This window comes from Palaemon carinicauda, chromosome 20, assembly GCF_036898095.1.
Source record: "Palaemon carinicauda isolate YSFRI2023 chromosome 20, ASM3689809v2, whole genome shotgun sequence".
Taxonomy (NCBI): Eukaryota; Metazoa; Arthropoda; class Malacostraca; order Decapoda; family Palaemonidae; genus Palaemon; species Palaemon carinicauda.
The window spans coordinates 71418667-71433666 of NC_090744.1; the positions used below are offsets into that span (position 1 = coordinate 71418667).

At 39.4% G+C, this 15000-nt stretch overlaps 1 protein-coding gene across 2 annotated transcripts in view; it reads right to left on the reverse strand.

Annotated features, from left to right (window-relative positions):
* mldr (mitochondrial ribonuclease P catalytic subunit) overlaps positions 1-15000 on the reverse strand; it is a 445834-nt gene that overhangs the window by 45627 nt on the left and 385207 nt on the right. For both annotated transcript variants that reach the window (XM_068344058.1, XM_068344057.1), the window contains exons 6-8: positions 2308-2484; positions 1981-2123; positions 603-671 (exon numbers count right to left, since the gene is read on the reverse strand). In XM_068344058.1, the coding sequence (XP_068200159.1) occupies positions 603-671; positions 1981-2123; positions 2308-2484 (389 nt within the window). The remainder of the gene's footprint in view (positions 1-602; positions 672-1980; positions 2124-2307; positions 2485-15000) is intronic.

Consider the following 15000-nt stretch of genomic DNA (forward strand, 5'->3'; position numbering starts at 1 on the left):
TCATTTCGTGCTTATGCCATCTATTCGTGTATATTTTCAGGAAAAATTATAGGAGAATTCATTTTGGGAAAATAGGTATATCATAGTTTCGTGTCAAAATTTCTGAAAATTACGTCGTTCTGAGACTATGATTTGTCAATAAAACAAATTTTTTAAACCCTTTGCCAGAATGTGATAGCGTCCTCATCTACCTCAATATAAGTTATTTTCGATTCAAAATAATAAACTCTGTACCTTGGTCTTCCACCGACTCGAATTTACGTTCTCTTGATTGAAGGTACACTCGGGCAGGCTGTTCTATCTTATTTCTCTTCCTGTTGTTTTCTTTTTTTTTTTAAAGTTTTTACAGTTAATATATGATGGATCTCATTCAATGTTGTTACTGTTCTTAAAATATTTCATTTAGATTGTTCATTACTTCTCATATAGTTTATTTATTCATTCATTTATTTTCCTAACTGGGCTACTTTTCCCTGTTGGAGCCCTTAGGCTTATAGAATCCTGCTTTTCCAACTAGGGTTGTAGCTTAGCTTATAATAATAATAATAATAATAATAATAATAATAATAATAATAATAATAATACATATTACTCATAAATACCTTGATACAAATTGTGTGCCAAGTCCAGATTGGAGAGCAGCATAAATGAAAAATCCATCATCCTTGGAACTGAAAAGAAAGCAGAATTCGTAATGAATGATGGGATGGTGATGAAACAAAAAGGAAATCAGCATGCTCACTCAGGTTAAATGGCAAAGGATGTAGATGAAGCAAGACAAGTAAATGAAATGACTGGAGGTTGAATCATTATCATAAAAGTGCAGAGAATTTCCAGGTCAATGAATCAAGCCTGATTCTTACAGCACTGACATGAATAAATTCAGGACGAAATAATATAAATGATATATATTATATACGTGCTTGAAATAAATCAAGATATAAAAAAACTATTAAATTAGACTTTCAAATTTAATTTATCAAACCTGTGCTTCTTGAAAATTTTAAAATCAACAGCTTCCTCTGCTGCACAAACTACTATACTAAGGGTTTTTTCTCAAGGGGAGCAATGGGAACACATGGACACTGAACTACACACAAGGATTGCCCTTTAGGGAACAGTCAGCGATAGGTGTACCCACCAGACAAATAATTCTCATTATCAAGCACTCAAATACGGCCAACAGCCAATCTAAATCGGGTAACTCCCTCTCTGGGGCGAAAAATTACCACGAAGCAAGACAAATTATGATCCAAGTTCATCTTCCTGATTAGAACAGCAAAAACAACTCCCAAAGGGAAGAGGGAATCCACTTACAAAGGTATACAACATATGGGATTTTGAAGCATTTTATCTTCACAGGGATAAAATCCAATTCTCCACATGGTTACCTTTCTGCGTGCTTCCACTCACAAAAAACATAAGACCGACACTTATTGCAAACGTGTAAGAAAATATCTGAGACTAGAGAGCAGTGCAAAGGTACATTTGTAACCATTACAGCCTAAGACAAAAGCAACTATTCTGTGAGAGGTAGGTGTAGCTACCCCTCATGCCACCTGCCATTACAAATCACCTTGGTAATGATTCAATAGCTTTTTGACGTTGAAAATATATCCCTATTTTAAAGGATGGAATGTTTCTATACCTATAGAAAAATAATATTAATTGATGGCTGAAGTACTGAGGAAATATCTTATCAAAGATGAGAAAAAGTTACGGCAATGTATTCAGTGGCTGGAAAACAACTGAAATGGTAAGGATATGTAATGAGAAGGCCAAGATCAGCATTTCTAAAAATATTTCATTGAAGCAGTAGGGTGAAGACTAATGTGAATTTCATGCATTTACAAAACATTGGTAAAAAATTTGTCTCATGAGTCATACCTATATGATAAATCCTCAATAATTTATAGTTTCTATAATATCTACTTTTAGGAAAAGCAACTATTCTTAATTTGTATGCTGTACAGTACTAACATGTTATCAAGTGTGAAAACTTTTGCCCGTTTTTTCAATGCTTCAAGGTCTCCAGGTGACCATGACATCATGTGCTTTCGTCCAATCACCATTATGGAACCCTTCCGGTTGGAGAGCTTTAGTTTTGTTACTGCTTCTCGCAACTAAAATATAAAAATAAAGGTTATTGTAGTCATTGCTCTTCATATTCAATGCAATGGAAAATAAAGCATACATTTTATAACAATTAACCATGATAGAATCAGTACTAGAGTTCAATCTATAATAATTCAAGCAATGATCAAAATCCACCATAACCGACATACAAATCATATACTCATAACTTACCCTTCTCATACGATCACGGGAAGTTTTCTTACCAACAGAATAAGCAACATTTAAACCGTCCATTACAATAGAAAAGGGTCCTTCCTCATCTACAAAAGTCTTAAATCTTGACCATTCCTCTGGATCAGTATTTTTAAAGATATCTGATCCAATTAGGACACGTGATACATACTCTTCCTAGAAAGAAAATTGAGAAATTAATGTTTTTAAAAAAAATTATTTCAATACTTACCTGAGAATCATGCATTGTTCCTTTATTTTGAAGTTCAGTAAATGCTTGGCTTTGAAAAAAATAAAAAAAAAATTATAAAGATATCTGCAAATCCCTTGTTCCCCATAGTTCAGATGAGGCATGGGAATACTTATTTTGTAAGCAATGCAATAACTAAACCTTAAATCATTCTTCTGAGGCCTTATTAAAGAGAAAAGTCAGGGCCACTATGTGTGGAGTGGAAGGGGAAAAATGAAATCCTGAAAATTCTCTTACGTACAGATTGGAGTAAATCCAACCATGAAGATTCAGGATCAGACAGAAAAAAGCAAAGATATTCTAACTCCCTACTCTCTGATACAGCTGTTCTAACCAAAGAGGGTGTAACCTTGGTCTCATATACTGAAGCAGTGGAAACCATAGACAGTTCAGTCACTGTGGAGTCACGAGCATAGCTGTTCCTGAGAAATCAGGAAAGGATCTTCAAAACCTTTGAAATCATACTTGAAAGAAAAAGATAAATCAAAGAACATCTGTTCTAGTTCAGGTTCATAGGATCTCTTGCGCCTGCTTGAGAATCCACGTTCGGAACTTCGTAAGTGGAACCTTGGTGTTCTCTTTCATCACATACAGGTCCACTTTGAGATCTGGGATAATCTTGAGGATCTCTTGAAAGTAGCTCTGATCTAAGATCCACTTCGTGTAGTGGACTGTCTATCTGGACAGGGCATCAACTGCCACACTGAGAGCCCTACAGGTGTATGTAATCAAAGAGGAAATATTCCCTTTCTTAAAATGAACTTTATAATCAGGAGAATCCATGGATTGAAAGTTCTTTAACAAGATCATCCTTTTATGAGACAGACTGCTGTCTGTTGTCAATGATAATCTTGATGCACAAGCTCTTTCCCAGATCTAACTTCTTTTAGGTAAAAAAAAAAACACCATCAGTTCTAAAAAATCTATACGAAATGCTGAAAACTGAGGAGACCATTTACCAAGCATATAAGTCTCCTCTGAATGACCTCCCATACCCAACTAGGATGAGTCTATGTAAAGTATCATAGATATAGGGGGAGGGACTAACAGGACCAACATGGAAAGAGCCTATAGTGAGGTCCATGGTCTTCGAATTCTTTTGCAGCAACTGGGTAAACTAAATTTAGATCAATTGTCTCATATTATTACAATATTAGTAGAGGCGAGGAGATTTACCAGACAAATGAGTCAAGCTCGATTCTTATACAACTGGTCCAAATAAATTTAAAAGGGAAAAGTACAATGCATATTAAATCTAGGCAATAGAAAAATAAGTCTGAGAAAAAAATCTGCGATAAATATAAATGTAAATTTTATCTATCAAACTAGGTTATGTACAGTATAAAAAGGGTAAAACTTAAACATAAAAACTCTCAAAATAAGTAAATATGTCAGACATGGTTTGCTAACCGAAACATGAATTTGTCTTTTAAAAACTATGCATTTGTAAAAAAATGTCACATGGTTCAAATCTTCTCACACTCACTGCACCTGAGACTGTCTCATAACTGTGCTCATTAAAATCCCATGGGTCAATCTCATAGCACCAATATTTAACTTTGCTGAAGTAACTTTAGTTCTTTTGTTTTAGGCTGATGATTCTCATGGTGAAACAGTTGACTTGGTGTGTTTCAATGTATTATTTTCTAATTCATTATTCTACATAGTTTGCCATTTGATTTGTAAAAGAGAAAAAGGAATTTTAAAAATAAAACTTCTTTTTCACTTATCTAATGTTCATATTGCTTCTTCCCCAGAAGCTGAGTTTAATTGACCTTTACCAGTAAAATCCAAAAATTCTAAAATTTTCCTATTTTCTTTCTTTAAATAAACACATGTACTTAGCAAAGGATTAGACATTCTAGCGGTAAGTGGTCGCCGATGCACCATTCTCTTTGTCTCCTCAGTTTCCAAGTTGAAATTATCCCCATCCTCTTTACAACACGAGGCAGTGGGGAGGAGGATAAAGCATGTATATGAACATCGAGTACATAAATAGGAAATTTTTTTTTATTAAATTCTGTCTATTTCCATGAACCTTTCCTGATGTTCCCACACACTACTGGAGGTGGGATGGCAGTGAAGTTAAGAGAAAAGATAAATAAAATAAAAAACATGTCCACCAAGTTTAGATGAAATTGGTTCAGTAGTTTTTGCATAATGTTGTTCGCTAAGAAAAAAATAAACTAACAAAATATTTGCCATTTACTTAGCATTGCAATTATTTTCAAATTACTGCTGTGTACTTGTACTTTGATATACTTTATGCAATATGTTACACATTCATCCTTAGGTCATACCCATCATGACTAACAAGTTTGGTAAAAATTAGTACAGAAATTTTTGTGTAAAGTTGCTAACAAACAAAAAAAGAAATAAACTAAGACACAGGTGACAGGGGTGAAAACATACCCTTTGAAAAATCTTCTATTTTGGTGAAGGCAATGATTAAAAATTAAAAATTAATTCTATAAAACAAAACAAGAAAATAATACCATTTAGATACTGTAAAACCACAAACAAATCCCAGAAAAATTACCTAACTAGTGGAGGAGATTTCAATATCACTATTATTATTATTACAAGCTAAGCTATAACCTAAGTTTGAAAAGTAGGATGCTATAAATCTGAGGGGTCCAACAGGGGAAAATAGCCCAATGAAGAAAGGAAATTAACTACAAGAGAGGTAATGAATAATTTAAAATCAAATATTTTAGGAACAATAACAACATTAAAATACTTTTTATATGCTGTTATAAACTATAAAAACTTCCAAAAAAAAAAAAAAGAAGGGAAATAAGATAGAATAATGTGCCCGAGTGTACCCTAAGGCAAGCGAACTCTACCCCAAAACAGTGGAAGACCATGGTATAGAGGCTATGGCACTACCAAAACTAAAGAACAATTGTTTGATTTTGGAGTGTCCTTCTCATAGAACATCTGCTTACCATCGCTAATGAGTCTCTTCTACCCTAACCAGATGGAAAGTAGCTACTGAATAATTTCAGTGAAGTCGAATTGCTTGGTGATATCATTGTTGTCAGTTTATGAGGACAGGAGAATGTGGAAAAAAATAGACCACACTATTTGGTGTATTTGTAGGCAAAGGAAAAATGAGCCGTACCCAGAGAGGGGGTTCCAATGCGGTACTGTCTGGTTAGTCAAGAACCCAATAATTCTCTAACAGTAGTATCTCAAATGAAGGCTGGTGCTCTGGTCACCTACTACCTACTCAATAATATAATACAGTAAAACCACAATAATACCTGAATGGGACAGACCTAATCCTTCATGCTTGAGCACAAAATTAGGAAATTGTCTAAATCAATTAATGGCTGCAACTAAAATTTTCTTATTATAAAAAGCATTGTAAAAGTTTAACAATATCCAAGCTAGACCTAGTCATTGACAGAATTCTTCGCTTTACAGCCATCAAATTATACAGCCCACTGTCTTTGGAAAGAAATGCTCTCTTGCCTCTCTCACATCTATCCTCCTATCACCCAGAGCTTTTTTCACTCTATCCATCCACCCAAACATTGGCCTTCCTCCTGTACTTCTCCCATTAACTCTTGCATTCATCACCTTCTTTAGCAGACAGCCATTATCCATTCTCTCAACATGGAAAAACTACCTCAACACATTTATATCCGCTCTAGCTGCTATCTCATTTCTTACACCCGTTCTCACTCTCACTACTTCGTTCCTAACCTTATCTATTACAGATACACCAGCCATACTCCTGACACTTCATCTAAAACACATTCAATTTCTGTCTCTCCGTCACTTTCATTCCCAACTCTGATCCATACATCATGTTGGTAGAATCACGTTTTCATATAGAACTCTCTTTACATTCATGCCCAACCCTCTATTCTTTACCACTCCCAACACTTTGCATCCTTCATTCACTCTCTGACAAACATCTGCTTCCACTCCACCATTTGCTGCAACAACAGACCCCAAGTACTTAAACTGATCCACCTCCTCAAGTAACTCTCCATTCAACATGACATTCAACCTCACACCACCTTCTCTTCTCGTACATATCAGAACCTTACTCTTACCCACATTTCCTCTCAACTTCCTTCTCTCCCATACCCTTCCAAATACTGTCACTAATTATCGGCCAAGCTTTTCCTCAAGAGTCTGCAACCATTAGGGTATCATCCGCAAACAACAACTGATTTACCTCCCATTCATGATCATTCTTGTCTACCAGTTTCAATCCTCGTCCAAGCACTCGAGCATTCACCTCTCTCACCACTCCATCAACATACAAGTTAAACAACCATGGCAACATCACACATCCCTGTCTCAGCCCCACTCTCACCGGAAACCAATTGCCCACTTCATTTCCTTTTCACTGCTTTCAACAACCTTCCACCAATTCCATTAACCTCATCACATTCCACATCGCTTCCCTATCAACTGAATAATTCGCTTTCTCCAGATCCATCAACGCAACATACACCTCCTTACCTTTTGCATATTTCTCGCAAATCTGCCCAACTGTAAAAATCTGATTCATACATCCCCTACCTCTTCTAAAACGGACCCTGTACTTCTAACATTGCATAATCTGCTTTATCCTTAATCCTATTAATCGGTACTATACCACACACTCTTTCAATCCCACTCAACAAACTAATACCCCATGAAGTATAACACTTGTGTACATCTCCCTTACCCTTATATAGTGGTACAATAAATGCACAAACCAAATCTACAGGTACCACTGATAACACAAAACACATATTAAAAAAATCTCACCAACCATTCAAGTACAGTCACACCCCCTTCCTTCAACATCTCAGCTCTCACACCATCCATACCAGATTCTTTCCCTACTCTCGTTCATCTAGTGCTCTCCTCAATTACTCTCTTGTAATCTCTCTCTCATTCTCATATCCCATCACTGTAACCTCAACACCTGCAACAGCAATCATATCTGCCTCCCTACTATCCTCAACATTCAGTAAACTTTCAAAATATTCCGCCCACCTTTTCCTTGCCTCCTCTCATTTTGCTGCAACAACAGACCCCAAGTACTTAAAACTGATCCACCTCCTCAAGTAACTCTCCATTCAACATGACATTCAACCTTGCACCACCTTCCCTTCTCGTACATCTCATAACCTTACTCTTACCGACATTAACTCTCAACTTCCTTCTCTCACACACTCTTCCAAATTCTGTCACTAATCGTCCAAGCTTCTCTTCTGTGTCTGCAACCAGTACAGTATCATCCGCAAACAAAAACTGATTTACCTCCCATTCATGGTCATTCTCGTCTACCAGTTTTAATCCTCGTCCAAACACTCGAGCATTCACCTCCCTCACCACTCCATCAACATACAAGTTAAACAACCACGGCGACATCACACATCCCTGTCTCAGCCCCACTCTCACCGGAAACCAATCACTAACTTCATTTCCTATCCTAACACATGCTTTACTACTTTTGTAGAAACTTTTCACTGCTTGCAACAACCTTCCACCAACTCCATATAACCTCATCACATTCCACATTGCTTCCCTATCAACTCTATCATACGCTTTCTCCAGATCCATAAACGCAACATACACCTCCTTACCTTTTGCTAAATATTTCTCGCATATCTGCCTAACTGTAAAAATCTGATTCATACAACCCCTACCTCTTCTAAAACCACCCTGTATTTCTAAGATTGCATTCTCTGTTTTACCCTTGATCCTATTAATCATTACTCTACCATACACTTTTCCAACTACGCTTAACAAACTAATACTTCTTGAATTACAACACTCATGCACATCTCCCTTACCCTTATATAGTGGTACAATACATGCACAAACCCAATCTACTGGTACCATTGACAACACAAAACACATATTAAACAATCTCACCAACCATTCAAGTACAGTCACACCCCCCTCCTTCAACATCTCAGCTTTCACACCATCCATACCAGATGCTTTTCCTACTCTCGTTTCATCTAGCGCTCTCCTCACTTCATCTATTGTAATCTCTCTCTCATTCTCATCTCCCATGACTGGCACCTCAACACCTGCAACAGCAATTACATCTGCATCCCTATTATCCTCAACATTCAGAAACTTTCAAAATATTCTGCCCATCTTTTCCTTGCCTCCTCTCCTTTTAACAACCTCCCATTTCCATCTTTCACTGTCTCTTCAATTCTTGAGCCAGCCTTCCTTACTCTCTTCACTTCTTTCCAAAACTTCTTATTCTCTTCATATGAATGACCCAATCCCTGACCCCACCTCAGGTCAGCTGCCCTCTTTGCCTCACGTACCTTGCGCTTTACTTCCACATTTTTCTCTTTATATTTTTCATACTTCTCTATACTATTACTCTGCAGCCATTCTTCAAAAGCCCTCTTTTTCTCTTTCACTTTTACCTTCACTCCTTCATTCCACCATTCACTGCCCTTCCTCATGCTGCCTCTGACAACCTTCTTTCCACACACATCACTTGCAATCCCAACAAAATTTTCTTTTGCTAACTTCCACTCCTCCTCTAAATTGCCAGTTTCTCTTACTTTCACTTCGTCATATATCATTTTCAACCTTTCCTGATATTTACTTTTTACCCCCGGTTTTATTAGCTCTTCAACCCTCACTACCTCCCTTTTACATCCACCTGCTCTATTCTCCCATTCTTTTGCTACAACTAATTTTCCTTCCACCAAAAAATGATCAGACATACCGTTAGCCATACCCCTAAACACGTGCACGTCTTTCAATCTTCTAAACATTCTTTTAGTTATCAACACATAATCCATTAATGTCCCTTCTACTACTCTTCCATTTGCCACTCTTACCCATGTATACTTATTCTTATGTTTCTTTTTGAAAAAGCTATTACTTATCACCATCTCTTGCTCAACACACATATCTACCAGTCTCTCACCACTCTCATTTTCACCTGGTACGCCATAGTTCCCAATGACACCTTCTACCTCTCCAGCGCCCACTCTAGCATTTAAGTCACCCATGACAACTACATAATTCCTTCTACCCAGTCCTTCTACACACCTAGTTAATTCATTCCAGAACTCATCCCACTCTTCTTCACTTTTCTCACTACCTGGCCCATACGCACTGACAAACGCCCAACATTCCCTACCCAACCTAACCCTTACCCACATTAACCTAGATGATATCTCCTTCCATTCCACTACTTTACTTGTCATCCATTCACTCATCAATGAAGCCACACACAAACACACACACACACACACACACACATATATATATATATATATATATATATATATATATATATATATATATAAATATATATATATAAATATGTTTATATATATGTGTATATATATATATATATATATATATATATATATATATATATATATATATATATATATATATGTATGTATATGTATATATATATATATATATATATATATATATATATATATATATATATCTATTTATATGTATATACAAAAAAATATATACATACATACATACATACATATATATAAACATATATATATATATATATATATATATATATATATATATGCATGCATATATATACAGACACATATGTGTATATCTATGCATATGTATACGCACACACACACACACACACGCACACATATATATATATATATATATATATATATATATATATATATATATATATATATATATATATATATATATATACATATATGTATAAATGTATGTATGTCTACATAAACACACACACACACATATATATAAATATATATATATATATATATATATATATATATATATATATATATATATATATATATATATATATATATGAACTGATCATAGTCAAGGTGGCCGTTACTGGTCGGGATAAGTGTAGTGTTAACAGATTTTTCCTCTTTGTTAGAGGAAAGACGGTTACGCTGTGGTTTGGCTGGCACTACAAAAATGATGGTTACAGGTTAGCTTGGGCTTGGCGTCACCAAACCCTCTCCCGATTGGTTGGTATGAGACTTTCGGCTCTAAACAACCAATCATTGATCAGGCATCGCGATGCCCATCTATGGGCGCTGGGAAACAGCCCATAGGAGACAGTCTAGTTTCGGAGGCCTAGAAAGAGTGTCACGAGAGGAAGGGCAGGTGCCAACCTGTGTGCCAAACCGAGTACCATTTTTCTGAGGGCTTTTTCTTAGTAACGTAACGTAATCATAATTAAGGGTGCCCTTGTAAACTTAAGAGACTATAGTCTGTGTGAAATTATCAACTCGGCTATTATTTGTGCATGAAATCCCTCTCTATTCGTGTTTTCCTAAATTGATTGAACCCCAATACGACCCAAATGTGGTCATATTAAATGGTGGTAGGTGTGGGGTCATTACAGATTAACGCCTGTGCTAAGTGATTTTAGCCGACGTGAGAATTTTCAAAAAGGGAAACAAAGGATAATAGTGATAATGGTTAACACGAGAAGTTCAACGTCGTGTGGCGATGGCGGAGAGATGGGAGAAACGAATCCCGTAGATATTGTAGACACGGTACTCGGTGGAGAGAATTTGGAAACGGGCGCACCGGTATACTGTACATACAAGCACTCATGCGCGAACTAGCAGAATTATGTAGACACATGCAGAAAGATCAGAACAATGGAAGTGGCATTACAATGCCATGGACACCCCCGTGACGGATGTGACCAAAAGAGTGGAAGTGATAGATAAACTCCCCGTTTTAATAGGACAGGTTCTTGAATTTGATAATACACAGTCAGTAGAGGGGTTCTTGTGGATCGAATCCTTCTTGGCAAGCATCGAAGAGGCCACCCCTGGTTGGTCTGACGTTATGCGGATTGCCCAAACCATGCAAAAGATGACCGGAGCCGCCGCCACCCGGTTATGAGGAATGGAGAATGACCGCACGAGTTGGGAGACATTCAAGAAGGCACTCCTGAAACGCTTCGCTCTTACTAAAGGAGAAAAACGAAGACGGTGGGCGACTTATAGCTCGGACTTGCGGGTAGGAGAGAGCATCGCCCACTACATCGACTGCATAACTGAAGATTACAACAGCAGGGCACCCGACGCTGAGAGGACACCAGAGGACAAAGATGATTTCTGCCGAAGGATGATAATGGAGGCTCTTCCCGAGAATGTAGCCGTACTCCTGCTCGGGTCTGGGCAACCCTTGGAAGCTACCATCCCTACCGCGCAGATGATGCTAGACAAAAAACGACACAGACAGGCAGGGGGAGGGATGAACGCTCTCCCCCCACCCGTCATGGCAGCGGCCCAACCTTCAAGGCAGCCGGGCACCCAACCATTTTCGAAAACCTCTAAAGAATGGGGTGCGTATGGCAGAGGGACTCAAAGAGGAAGAGGTCAGAGAGGTAGGAGTGTGGCGACTGGCGGATGTTGGAAATGTGGTAGGAGGGGGCACCTCCAGGCTGCATGCCCTCCGACGATCAGCGGCGGTGTTTTGGATGCCATGGCACAGGCCACCTACTGAACAGCTGTCCAAGAAACGGCGTCGACACAAGAGATCACGTTTTTCCTGCACCAACAAGAGGAAGGGGAAAACGACACGGGACGGGCACCAAGGGTCCTTCGGGCCGTCCGTCAGAACCGTCAGGACTGGGGACAGAAGTGCCAAGGAGTCAGTCATCACGCCCCGGCCCGACGTCGGGGGAGGCCAGTCAGTGCCCCAGTCAGCAGTAAGGGATACCCCGGGGTCAGCGAGCGTGGCTTCCCCGGGAGTGCCTGAGGGGGTTTGGTAGGTAGAGCAGCCGCTTCTCACCGCCACTCCCGCACATGCGAGTAGGAATGTGGTCCCCGTTCTTAGAGTAGAGCTGGGATCGTGTGTGCAACGTGCTCTGCTGGATTCCGGGGCCAGCATATCCCTTATGGAACAACATTTGGCGACGGATTCCATCCAAACGTCGAAGGAGTGCCTGGTGTTGAACATGGCTGGTGGTCACAAAATGATGACCCGACGTATTGTCAGACAACAATTCAACCTTCAAGGTCGAGAAGTGACCCATGCCTTCTATGTCATCCCGACATTAAATATGGGGGATATTCCCATTATCTTCGGAATCGATTTCATCAAGGAGAAGCAAGTGACAATACGGGGCCCTGATGGGGAGGGGCTAGAAGTGAGGTGGAAAGTGGGACCAGGAGAAGAGACAGAGATACCCGTTATGGGGGTAACTCGGCCTCGAGTTAGGGTCACCGTTACTGCTAAGGGGATAGCAGGGGCGGTTCCTGCTGGGCCGGAGGCAGGTGAATCAATCCCCCCCTACACCCTCTACTCTCTATCAGTGGCACCCGCACCGGAAATGCGCAAAGGTGACCTAGTGTACGTAAAACCACATCAAAAGTGGCAGGATTTACGGTCTCCAGGAGTCACCACCATTACCGAAGGAAAGGTCGAAATTCCCTTTATAAATGTAAGTACCCAGTGGTTCCACTCAGGCACTGAGTAAGTCTGCGACCTTGAGTTATGTTCGTTTGTGACAGCCGAACGGACACTGGCGACCTTGTCTTTTCATGGTCAAAGTCCCAGTGGGGACAGGCTGAGAAAGCTCGGTCAAACCAATGTTGGAGCGACCCCAATTAATAATTATAAGAGAGTACGAGATATTGTAGGGAATTTTGCGGACGTAATTGCAGTTGGAGATGAACCCCCAGGGAGAATTACTAAGTTTCCATTTAACATCGAGACTGGCAGTCACCCCCCCAATTCGTTCCAAACTTTATAAGACTCCCGTCTGTCATGTAGAGGAAATTGAAAGAGAAATTAATAAATTAAAAGAGCAAGGTAGGATTCGAGAAAGCGAGTCCCCCTGGACCTTTCCAATTGTGATGGTTCGTAAGAAGGATGGTTCTTTTCGGTTATGCGTAGATTATAGGAGGATAAATGCTGTTACCAAGGATAATGCATACCCTTTGCCCTCTATCGAAGAACTGTTACTTAAAGCCAGGGAAAGCAGGTTTTTTTTCTACGTTAGATTTAGAGTCCGTGTATCACCAAATTCCCTTAAATGACGAAAGTAAAGAAAAAACAGCCTTTATAGCAAATGATCAATTGCTTGAGTATAATTAACTCCCTTTCAGATTGAAGAATGCTCCTGCCCATTTTTCTCGTGTGATGAAGTCTGTATTAGCTTCATTATTAGGGCATAGTGTTTTAGTCTACTTGGATGATATAATTGTAATTGGGACTACAGTAGACGAGCATGAAAAAAATCTTATACAAGTGTTAGAAGCCTTGAGACGTTAGGGGATGAAGATCAATTTAGACAAATGTAAATTTTTTCAACAAGAAGTAGAATTTTTAGGGCACATAGTAACACCCCAAGGCCTAAGGCCTTGTGCCGATAAAGTAGCTGCAATCAGGGAATTTCCAGAGCCAAAAAACGCTAAGGAAGTAACCAGTTTTCTCGGGCTCGCTGGCTATTACCGTAAGTTTATACAGAACTTCGGTCACATAGCACGACCGCTATATTCATTGAGGAAGCAGCCCGAATTTCAGTGGGGAGAAAGAGAAAAAGCTGCTTTTCAGACGTTAAAGAATGCACTCACGAGCGACGAACTGCTGGCTTATCCAAGGTTCGACCGGCCGTTTTTGATAAGGACCGACGCTAGTCAGATCGCGATTGGCGGAGTCATTTCCAAAGTTGATGATGAAGGGAATGAGAAGCCTATTTGTTTCGCTTCACAAGCTTTAAAGGGACCAGAGGTTAGATACAGTACCTTCAATAGAGAGGCATTGGCAATTCTATGGATGCTGGAGACACCCCGCTACTTTTTGTTGGGCATAAAATTAAAATGAATACAGATCATCGGCCGTTGCGGGACTTGTTAAAAAAAGGGGAGTTAAATACTCGGCAAGCTCGGTGGATTGAGTGGTTGTTAGAGTTTGATATTGTGAATTTCGAGCATATTGCGGGAAGTCAAATAAAGTAGCAGGCGCTCTCTCCAGGACCGCCATAGCAGCAGTAACAACTAGGTCTGTAAGGCAGAAGGAAAAACGACAGGGGAGTTCAGGTTCAAATTCACCTGTGGGAGAAGCGCATAGAAAACAGGAAGATCTTGACAACTCCAGTGCGAGAGAGAGAGAGGACGAGGGCTGTTCGGAGAATGTGAATGCTGGGAGTTCCGCGGGGGGAACTTGGAGTGGAGAGAATGCCCCGTGAATGAGTGTGTGGTTGATTTGTATGGCTGGAGTGCGGGTGAGCTTGTTGCTGGAAAAAAATCCGAAGCTTGGATCGAACAGGTCAAGGAGTGTGTGAGAGATGCGAGCAGCAAGCTCCCGGATTTCTTGCGCATGCGAAGGGATGTGTTCTTCATCGAAGACGATATCCTATTTTATAAATATGAGAAGAGACCGGGAGATATCCGATCTCGCGTTGTTCTTCCTTCCTCTTTGATAGAGAAAGCCAGCCATGTAATTCATGTAAG